Source organism: Bombina bombina, chromosome 9 (assembly GCF_027579735.1).
Source record: "Bombina bombina isolate aBomBom1 chromosome 9, aBomBom1.pri, whole genome shotgun sequence".
Classification (NCBI taxonomy): Eukaryota; Metazoa; Chordata; class Amphibia; order Anura; family Bombinatoridae; genus Bombina; species Bombina bombina.
This window is the reverse complement of record NC_069507.1, coordinates 17167287-17178969: the sequence shown is the minus strand read 5'-3', so window position 1 is coordinate 17178969 and position 11683 is coordinate 17167287. Positions and strand designations below refer to the sequence as shown.

Genomic DNA, 11683 nt, shown 5'->3' with positions numbered 1-11683 from the left:
CTGTGTATTGTCACATTACATTGTGTGTATCTGTGATTGTGCACAGTACATTGTGTGTATCGTGTATTGTTCCTCATTACATTGTGGTGTATCTTGTGTATTGTGCACAATTCACTATGTGTGTATCTGTGTATTGTGCACAGTTACATTGTGTGTATCTGTTATTGGTGTCACATTACAAGCTTTGTGTGTGAGTGTGTATTGTGGACATTCATTGTGTGTATCTGTTATTGTGCACATTTACATTGTGTGTGAGCTGTGTATTGGTGGCACATTACATTGTTGTATCTGTGTATTGTGCACATTACAGTGTGTGTATCTGTGTTTGTGCACATTACATTGTGTTATCTGTGTATTGTGCACATTACATTGTGTGTATCTGTGTATTGTGCACATTACATTGTGTGTATCTGTGTATTGTGCACATTACATTGTGTATCTGTGTATTGTGCACATTACATTGTGTGTATCTGTGTATTGTGCACATTACATTGTGTGTATCTGTGTATTGTGCACATTACATTGTGTGTATCTGTGTATTGTGCACATTACATTGTGTGTATCTGTGTATTGTGCACATTACATTGTGTGTGAGTGTGTATTGTGCACATTACATTGTGTGTATCTGTGTATTGTGCACATTACATTGTGTGTATCTGTGTATTGTGCACATTACATTGTGTGTGAGTGTGTATTGTGCACATTACATTGTGTGTATCTGTGTATTGTGCACATTACATTGTGTGTATCTGTGTATTGTGCACATTACATTGTGTGTATCTGTGTATTGTGCACATTACAGTGTGTGTGAGTGTGTATTGTGCACATTACATTGTGTGTATCTGTGTATTGTGCACATTACATTGTGTGTATTTGTGTATTGTGCACATTACATTGTGTGTATCTGTGTATTGTGCACATTACATTGTGTGTATCTGTGTATTGTGCACATTACATTGTGTGTATCTGTGTATTGTGCACATTACATTGTGTGTATCTGTGTATTGTGCACATTACATTGTGTGTATATGTGTATTGTGCACATTACATTGTGTGTATCTGTGTATTGTGCACATTACATTGTGTGTTATTGTGTAATTGTGCACATTACATTGTGTGTATCTTGTGTATTGTGCACATTACCATTGTGTGTGACTGTTGGTATTGTGCACATTACATTGTGTGTATCTGTGTATTGTGCACATTACATTGTGTGTATCTGTGTATTGTGCACATTACATTGTGTGTATTGTTGACATTGTGCACATTAATTGTGTGTATCTGTGTATGTGCACATTACATTGTGTGATATCTGTGTATTGTGCACATTACATTGTGTGTATCTGTGTATTGTGCACCATTACATTGTGTGTATCTGTGTAATTGTGCACATTCCCATTGTGTGTATCTGTGTATTGTGCACATTACATTGTGTGTATCTGTGTATTGTGCACATTACATTGTGTGTGAGTGTGTATTGTGCACATTACATTGTGTGTATCTGTGTATTGTGCACATTACATTGTGTGTGTGTGTATTGTGCACATTACATTGTGTGTATCTGTGTATTGTGCACATTACATTGTGTGTATCTGTGTATTGTGCACATTACATTGTGTGTATCTGTGTATTGTGCACATTACATTGTGTGTATCTGTGTATTGTGCACATTACATTTTGTGTATCTGTGTATTGTGCACATTACATTGTGTGTATCTGTGTATTGTGCACATTACATTGTGTATCTGTGTATTGTGCACATTACATTGTGTGTATCTGTGTATTGTGCACATTACATTGTGTGTGAGTGTGTATTGTGCACATTACATTGTGTGTATCTGTGTATTGTGCACATTACATTGTGTGTATCTGTGTATTGTGCACATTACATTGTGTGTATCTGTGTATTGTGCACATTACATTGTGTGTATCTGTGTATTGTGCACATTACAGTGTGTGTGAGTGTGTATTGTGCACATTACATTGTGTGTGAGTGTGTATTGTGCACATTACATTGTGTGTATCTGTGTATTGTGCACATTACATTGTGTGTATTCTGTGTATTGTGCAACATTACAGTGTGTGTATCTGTGTTATTGTGCACAACTTACATTGTGTGTATCTGTGTATTGTGACTTTACATTGTGTGTATCTGTGTATTGTGCACATTAATTGGATGTATCTGTGTATTGTTGTATTGTGCACATTACATTGTGTATCTGTGTATTGTGCACATTTACATTGTGTGTATCTGTGTATTGTGCACATTACAGTGTGTGTTATGTGTATTGTGCACATTACATTGTGTGTATCTGTGTATTGTGCACATTACATTGTGTGTATCTGTGTATTGTGCACAATTACATTGTGTGTATCTGTGTATTGTGCACATTTACATTGTGTGTGAGTGTGTATTGTGCACATTACATTGTGTGTATCTGTGATATTGTGCACATTACATTGTGTGTATCTGTGTATTGTGCACATTACATTGTGTGTATCTGTGTATTGTGCACATTACATTGTGTGTATCTGTGTATTGTGCACATTACATTGTGTGTATCTGTGTATTGTGCACATTACATTGTGTGTATCTGTGTATTGTGCACATTACATTGTGTGTATCTGTGTATTGTGCACATTACATTGTGTGTATCTGTGTATTGTGCACATTACATTGTGTGTGAGTGTGTATTGTGGACATTACATTGTGTGTATCTGTGTATTGTGCACATTACATTGTGTGTGAGTGTGTATTGTGCACATTACATTGTGTGTATCTGTGTATTGTGCACATTACAGTGTGTGTATCTGTGTATTGTGCACATTACATTGTGTGTATCTGTGTATTGTGCACATTACATTGTGTGTATCTGTGTATTGTGCACATTACATTGTGTGTATCTGTGTATTGTGCACATTACATTGTGTATCTGTGTATTGTGCACATTACATTGTGTGTATCTGTGTATTGTGCACATTACATTGTGTGTATCTGTGTATTGTGCACATTACATTGTGTGTATCTGTGTATTGTGCACATTACATTGTGTGTATCTGTGTATTGTGCACATTACATTGTGTGTGAGTGTGTATTGTGCACATTACATTGTGTGTATCTGTGTATTGTGCACATTACATTGTGTGTATCTGTGTATTGTGCACATTACATTGTGTGTATCTGTGTATTGTGCACATTACATTGTGTGTATCTGTGTATTGTGCACATTACATTGTGTGTATCTGTGTATTGTGCACATTACATTGTGTGTATCTGTGTATTGTGCACATTACATTGTGTGTATCTGTGTATTGTGCACATTACATTGTGTGTATCTGTGTATTGTGCACATTACATTGTGTGTGAGTGTGTATTGTGCACATTACATTGTGTGTATCTGTGTATTGTGCACATTACATTGTGTGTGTGGTGTATTGTGCACATTACATTGTGGGTTGTATCATGTGTATTGGTGCACATTACATTGTGTGTATCTGTGTATTGTGCACATTACATTGTGTGTATCTGTGTATTGTGCACATTACATTTTGTGTATCTGTGTATTGTGCACATTACATTGTGTGTATCTGTGTATTGTGCACATTACATTGTGTATCTGTGTATTGTGCACATTACATTGTGTGTATCTGTGTATTGTGCACATTACATTGTGTGTGATTGTGTATTGTGCACTTTACATTGTGTGTATCTGTGTATTGTGCACATATTCATACATTGTGTGTATCTGAGTATTGTGCACATTACATTGTGTGTATCTGTGTATTGTGCACATTACATTGTGTGTATCTGTGTATTGTGCACATTACAGTGTTGTGTGAGTGTGTATTGTGCACATTACATTGTTGTGAGTGTGTATTGTGCACATTACATTGTGGTTGTATCTGTGTATTGTGCACATTACATTGTGTGTATTTGTGTATTGTGCACATTACAGTGTGTGTATCTGTGTATTGTGCACATTACATTGTGTGTATCTGTGTATTGTGCACATTACATTGTGTGTATCTGTGTATTGTGCACATTACATTGTGTGTATCTGTGTATTGTGCACATTACATTGTGTATCTGTGTATTGTGCACATTACATTGTGTGTATTTGTGTATTGTGCACATTACAGTGTGTGTATCTGTGTATTGTGCACATTACATTGTGTGTATCTGTGTATTGTGCACATTACATTGTGTGTATCTGTGTATTGTGCACATTACATTGTGTGTATCTGTGTATTGTGCACATTACATTGTGTGTGAGTGTGTATTGTGCACATTACATTGTGTGTATCTGTGTATTGTGCACATTACATTGTGTGTATCTGTGTATTGTGCACATTACATTGTGTGTATCTGTGTATTGTGCACATTACATTGTGTGTATCTGTGTATTGTGCACATTACATTGTGTGTATCTGTGTATTGTGCACATTACATTGTGTGTATCTGTGTATTGTGCACATTACATTGTGTGTATCTGTGTATTGTGCACATTACATTGTGTGTGAGTGTGTATTGTGGACATTACATTGTGTGTATCTGTGTATTGTGCACATTACATTGTGTGTGAGTGTGTATTGTGCACATTACATTGTGTGTATCTGTGTATTGTGCACATTACATTGTGTAGTGTGTAGGTATTGTGGCACATTACATTGTGTTGTAATCTGTGTATTGTGCACATTACATTGTGTGTATCTGTGTATTGTGCACATTACATTGGTGTGTGAGTGTGTATTGTGCACATTACATTGTGTGTATCTGTGTATTGTGCACATTACATTGTGTGTGAGTGTGTATTGTGCACATTACATTGTGTGTATCTGTGTATTGTGACATTACATTGTGTGTATCTGTGTATTGTGCACATTACATTGTGTGTATCTGTGTATTGTGCACATTACATTGTGTGTATCTGTGTATTGTGCACATTACATTGTGTGTGAGTGTGTATTGTGCACATTACATTGTGTGTATCTGTGTATTGTGCACATTACATTGTGTGTATCTGTGTATTGTGCACATTACATTGTGTGTATTTGTGTATTGTGCACATTACATTGTGTGTATCTGTGTATTGTGCACATTACATTGTGTGTGAGTGTGTATTGTGCACATTACATTGTGTGTATCTGTGTATTGTGCACATTACATTGTGTGTGAGTGTGTATTGTGCACATTACATTGTGTGTATCTGTGTATTGTGCACATTACATTGTGTGTATCTGTGTATTGTGCACATTACAGTGTGTGTATCTGTGTATTGTGCACATTACATTGTGTGTATCTGTGTATTGTGCACATTACATTGTGTGTATCTGTGTATTGTGCACATTACATTGTGTGTATTTGTGTATTGTGCACATTACATTGTGTGTATCTGTGTATTGTGCACATTACATTGTGTGTGAGTGTGTATTGTGCACATTACATTGTGTGTGTGTGTATCTGTGTATTGTGCACATTACATTGTGTGTATCTGTGTATTGTGCACATTACATTGTGTGTATTTGTGTATTGTGCACATTACATTGTGTGTATCTGTGTATTGTGCACATTACATTGTGTGTGTATCTGTGTATTGTGCACATTACATTGTGTGTGTGTATCTGTGTATTGTGCACATTACATTGTGTGTATCTGTGTATTGTGCACATTACAGTGTGTGTATCTGTGTATTGTGCACATTACATTGTGTGTATCTGTGTATTGTGCACATTACAGTGTGTGTATCTGTGTATTGTGCACATTACATTGTGTGTATCTGTGTATTGTGCACATTACATTGTGTGTATCTGTGTATTGTGCACATTACAGTGTGTATCTGTGTATTGTGCACATTACATTGTGTGTATCTGTGTATTGTGCACATTACATTGTGTGTGAGTGTGTATTGTGCACATTACATTGTGTGTGTGTGTATCTGTGTATTGTGCACATTACATTGTGTGTATCTGTGTATTGTGCACATTACATTGTGTGTATCTGTGTATTGTGCACATTACATTGTGTGTATCTGTGTATTGTGCACATTACATTGTGTGTGAGTGTGTATTGTGCACATTACATTGTGTGTGTGTGTATCTGTGTATTGTGCACATTACATTGTGTGTATCTGTGTATTGTGCACATTACATTGTGTGTATCTGTGTATTGTGCACATTACATTGTGTGTATCTGTGTATTGTGCACATTACATTGTGTGTATCTGTGTATTGTGCACATTACATTGTGTGTGTGTATTGTGCAGACAGCGGGTATTCTCGAGTTATGAGCTGGGTTCCGTGTATTGGGCACCGCGGGCTGCCAGTACCAGGCTGGGCATTGCCCTCTAATGTGTTTACCTCACAGTACTGAAAAATAAGGGTAAATACAGTTATTATCTGCCCTAAAGGCGAACACAGCGGGGGGCGGGGTAAAATGAGAGATGAGCCTTTGTTCTAGACCACGCCCCCCTCTACACTGCTCTGAGCACTGTAACCGGGCAGGATAGAACGTTGTGAACGTGCTCATGCAGCTGATTGGTGGGTGTGTTCCTCTGGGCGCGACTTATCCAGACGAGCCTCCGTTTGTAGGCGTGGCGTACACCATGTCTATATAAGACGCAGAACTCTGCTCAGCTGGGCCAGTGTTGGGACTGTAACACAACTGGGAGGTCGGATTTTAGCACTTACCCTCCTGCACCGCTTGGTACCCGCAGAGAGGACCCCGCACCGTGTAAGTATTAGCGTTACTCGGGGATCGCATGGTGTCTATTAATTACAGGTCATGTGCACTAGTAATATATTGTAACAAGGGGGGTATGAGCTGCAGATGGGGGTACCTGGGACTGTGAATGGGACCATTATATATATATATCATGTGTGTGTGTACATATATATGTGTGTGTGTGTGTGTGTGTATATATATATATATATATATATATATATATATATATATATATCGTGTGTGTGTGTACAATCGCAATGCCTGAACTGCTTTAGTCTAATGCTTATTATTAGTGTGGGGCTCTGGTTGTTGCCGGGTTGCAGCTGTGCATGGCAGAGAAGAGGTTAACTCTGTGGTTAGTTATCTGGAGTGATTACCAGGTTCAGGGCCTGACCTATCTCCTTTGTTCCCCGCAGCCTTCTCCAGTCCTGCACTATCCAGCTGATGATGCCTGCACGGTGGGAAACCTTCTCTGCCCTGTCACTCCCCCCATCTATAATTGAGGAGGATCTGGACGGAGACCCCTCATCACAGCACTTATGGGATGGAGAGTGTGCAGATGTGCTCCACAGATGTTCCAGTATCACCAGTTCGGATTGTGATTCCCTTCCCAGTTTAGACTGTGAATCCCTACCAAATTCTGACAGTGAATCTCTCACAGGCAGCAACTCCTTCTTAGAGTGTGGTAAGTGACATTTTAATCTTCCATCTGTAGAGTAATTCAATATCAAGTGACTGTGGCTCTAGCAATAGTAAAGCAATGTGTAACTACTCTCAATGCTGAACAGTGTAGTATTAGAGTGATGCATTGTAACTCAGCCAATCTAATTGTTTTACTCTTGTAGCAACCAGACTTATTGACCAATGCTTTTATTTTTATTTGCAGACTTTAATGACTTAGACAACATTTCTATACCTGACTCTGATCTGTTGACGGACCCTGAAGGGGAGCAGCTCTGTCCAAGTCTTCTGAAGCTGATAAAGAGATGTCTGACCAAAGCCAGGATTACCTCCTTGAAATGTTCTAGACTCCTGCCTCCTGATGACCTGCTCCAGCACATGGGCCAGGAACTCCTGCACTTGGCATTCAGCGAGCCGTGTGGACTGCGGGGCGCACTTATAGACTTGTGTGTAGAACATGGCAAAGTCTGCCATAGTGTGGCCCAGGTATCTGCGGATAAGACCGTGGTGCCTACTTTCCAGCTAACTGTCTTGTTGAGATTGGACTCCAGACTCTGGCCCAGAATCCAGGGTCTCTTCAGCACCAAACCTGTCCCGGGTTCTGGGCAGTCACTGAAACTGAGTTCTGGCTTTAAGATTTTGAAAAAGAAGCTATACAGCTCTGAAGAATACATAGTGGAGGAATGTTGATAACACTAGTGGTGGTTCCATTTTTTCTTTTTTCAATGTAAAAAAAAAAAACTTTGAAAGATTGAAGATAACATTGCAATCACAGAATTTTGAGGGTTTTTTCTTTTTTACCATAGGGGGGATGTTTAGTTTAACAGTAACTGTTTTAGCTGGTGCACAATTATTGGGTTAATTTTGCTGCTAAACTTGCCAGTGGCTGGGAAAGTTAACCCATTCACAGTCAGAGTGGTGTCTGCACTTTGCTCTCATTACTCTGTCAGTGAGAGGAAACCTAAAATCCAGGTTTTGGGTATTTTCCATAAAATGAAGTATTTGTCTTTTTTTTTAATTGATACAATTCACTCATGGGGTACTGAGAACTGAGTTCAAATGACATATGCACCTAAATGTACTGAAGTTGGTATATTGCACTGGGGGACTTTTTGTATACTCTAACGGCAGCTGGACTGCACCTAGGTGGATTGATTCTACCTCAATGTTTTTTAGTGTAAAATGTAATCCTTGAACCAAATGTACAATTTTGCCCTTGAGGCAAAGTGTTTGTTGCCTGTATCTGACTACTGAGGTCACGGCAGCTAGAGCTCATTTCATGCAGCCAGCGCAGTGTTGACGGTCTGCCTGGGCAAGCACTGCCACTTGCTGAATATTGTATTAAACTGCTGCTTATGACTGTTTACAGTGTTACACTTGACGTTCAAGTACAAATCCACAATGTGCCTTTTTTTTACTTTTCTAATAAATGGTAAATATTAAACTTTGTCTCTGATTTCTCATTTCCTCCGGGAGCTCATAATTTGTTCAGAATGGTGGGAAAGTGTCCAAATCACAACGCATTAAATACACCACATACTTCCCCAGTAAGGGGGGCACAACTGGCAGCAACGGGGTGATGTGTGTAATAATTCATGCTTGACAAAGCTGCTAATGAATGACTGATTAAAACGTCACCAGAGAGATCTATATACCATGGCTATCTGTGCTAGGGTTTCCCCCTCAGCCATGAGTTTCCTGGACACTTAAGAGTTACACGTGCTGCAGGGAGGAACATGATTAGTGCTGTCAAAGGTCACTGTTCTGTCCAGGTGCACCCTGCAACATGTGTAACTCGTGTCCAGGAAAACATGGCTGAGGTGGCAACCCTCATTGGTACCCATCCATTTGCAAATGAACCAAAACCTTTTAAAATGCTGAAAAAATACATATTGAGGTCTCAGTCACATGAATGGCCATGTTCTGCTTAGCCGGTCCCTTAACTTTACAAGGTGTCCCAATGTTGACTGGTTCTATCCCTACAGTACTTTGCCTTTTATATGCAGAAACAGAACCTTCCTGCTTTAGTCTATTAGAATGAGACTCCCTGGCCTTTAGACAGAACTCCCAATATGCTGTCATAAGAGCACCTGCGCTTAGGTAGGAGTGCTTTAATGGGACAATCTAGTCATGATTCAGATAGGGCATGTCATTTTAATTAACTTTCCAATTTACTTTTATCAAATTTGCTTTGTTCTCTAGATATTCGTTGAAAGCTAAACCTAGGTAGGCTCACATTCTAAGCCCTTGAAGGCCACCTCATCTCTGAACTTTTTTTTTTACAGCTAGGCAGCATTAGTTCAAGTGTGCCCTCTAGGTAACAATGTGCTCACTCCCGTGGAGTTCACTAGGAGTCAGAAGTGAATGGCTAAAATGCAAGTCTGTCAAAAGAATTAAGGGAGCAGTCTGCAGAAGCTTAGATACAGGTTAATTCCAGAGGTAACAATTGTATAAACAGTGTAACTGTTAGTTATTCAAACCTGGGGAATGGGTAATAAAGGTATTATCTGTCTTTTTAAACATTAACCAATGAAAGATGGGGTCAGTTTCTTTATTATATATATTTATATATCCACAAGCTTTGGTTTAGCAAACCTAATGCAAACTTTAAATACATCTTTGGGAGTGCAGCATAGGTGTTTTGCAGGCAATTTGTGCAGCATTTAACCCCTTCCTGCTGCTGGGCGTTAGAGCGTCATGTAACGTCCTAGCCGTTCTGCTGTACTAGCATCATGGGTACTCCAGACCCGATCCCATCATTAAAGGGACACTGTACCCAAATGTTTTCTTTCGTGATTCAGATAGCGCATGATATTTTAAACAACTTTCTAATTTACTCCTATTAGCAAATTTTCTTCATTCTCTTGGAATCTTTATTTGAAATGCAAGAATGTAAGTGTAGATGCCGGCCCATTTTTGGTGAACAACCTAGGTTGTCCTTGCTGATTGGTGAATAAATTCATCCACCAATCAAAAACTGCTGTCCAGAGTACTGAACCAAGAAAAAAAGCTTAGATGCCTTATTTTTTTTTATATAAAGATAGCAAGAGAATGAAGAAAAATTGATAATAGGAGTAAATTAGAAAGTTGCTTAAAATTGCATGCTCTATCTGAATCACAAAAGAAACATTTTTGGTTCAGTGTCCCTTTAAAATTACACAATCACATATACTTTGTTCCGATGTAACTAAGTAGCACAATTAAAGGGTTAAATGTTTTATTTGCTATTAAATGTACACCAATACCTTTTTGTTTTGTGTAATTATTTGGTCTCATTGGCTGCACTCTTAAAGATGTGTTTTAATCCTTTTGAGTGCTAAGCTGTTTTAAGGTCAGATCCCCAAGACTTACGCTATTGGAAAGGTTAGGCAATTACCTTTGTAAGGGTGGGTCTTGGGGGTCTGTAGCTGCTTAGATGTCTGAAATACAGGCTTCTAAGCAGCATGCCCCTTTTTCCTCATTTTGTTAAAATTGCGTGGTGACGTCACCGCGCAAAACATGAAGCCCCGGCGATGCCTGACTCACTATACAGGCTCGATCGTCGGGGTGGGAGCCCCCAGATCTCCCTCAAGGTGGGAGAGTGCTAGCGGCGGCTCCGAGTCATCGTTAGCACTAGAATGGGAAACTGCGACAGCTCAGAGCCGTCGTTAGCACTCAAGGGGTTAAAGGGACATTCCAGACAAAATTGGAATTTGCATAGATACATTTCAGTTTTGAATAGAAGCATTTTTGTAATAAACATGTATTGGTAAAAATGCTTCTAGTAAAAGCTATAGCTGTTTCAAAAGTGTATTTAAGTATGCTCTGTGCACCAGCATTTTAAACACAACACTTGCTCATTGAGCCTAAGCAGGGCCGGATTTACTTCTCAGGAGCCTGTAGGCAGAGAAATCTGAAGCCTCCCCCTCCCCCCCCCCCCCCCCCATAAAAAGAGTAAAAAGAGATACTTTACTTTTTTTTACAAAATATTTCTATTTAGAACAAAAATAAATATTACAAATTTTAAATCAAATAAATGAGGTATCAGAACCATTGATAAAAGTGCTGTATACATTTAAATTTGTGTAAAATCGAAATATGTATATCATAGTGTACAACAGAATTAGAACATAACTAAATAAATAGTAAAAGGGTCATTCTAAGCAACATAACCACTACAAAGTGCTTCCTTTTAAATACAAAGTGTCCTAGTAAACCGTTAAGTCTGTGCTGTACAACTCTCAGTATGCTTAGCGAGCTAAAGAACCAAGTGATCAGCATTAGACGCTATTATATTTATAC

At 38.7% G+C, this 11683-nt stretch overlaps 1 protein-coding gene across 1 annotated transcript; it reads left to right on the top strand.

Annotated features, from left to right (window-relative positions):
* Positions 1–6625: 6625 nt before the first annotated feature.
* DDIT4 (DNA damage inducible transcript 4) lies at positions 6626–8846 on the top strand. The gene is made up of 3 exons (XM_053691605.1): positions 6626–6730; positions 7138–7406; positions 7608–8846. The coding sequence occupies exons 2-3, from the start codon at positions 7166–7168 to the stop codon at positions 8090–8092; spliced, it is 726 nt and encodes a 241-aa protein (XP_053547580.1). The 5' UTR covers positions 6626–6730; positions 7138–7165; the 3' UTR covers positions 8093–8846.
* The last annotated feature ends 2837 nt before the right edge of the window (positions 8847–11683 follow it).

Excerpts from the sequence above, each read along its gene's own strand:
- DDIT4 (XM_053691605.1), top strand. The coding sequence starts at position 7,166 with ATGATGCCTGCACGGTGGGAAACCTTCTCTGCCCTGTCACTCCCCCCA. Across the intron at positions 7,407-7,607 it reads CAACTCCTTCTTAGAGTGTG|ACTTTAATGACTTAGACAAC; the intron begins GTAAGTGACATT and ends TTTTATTTGCAG.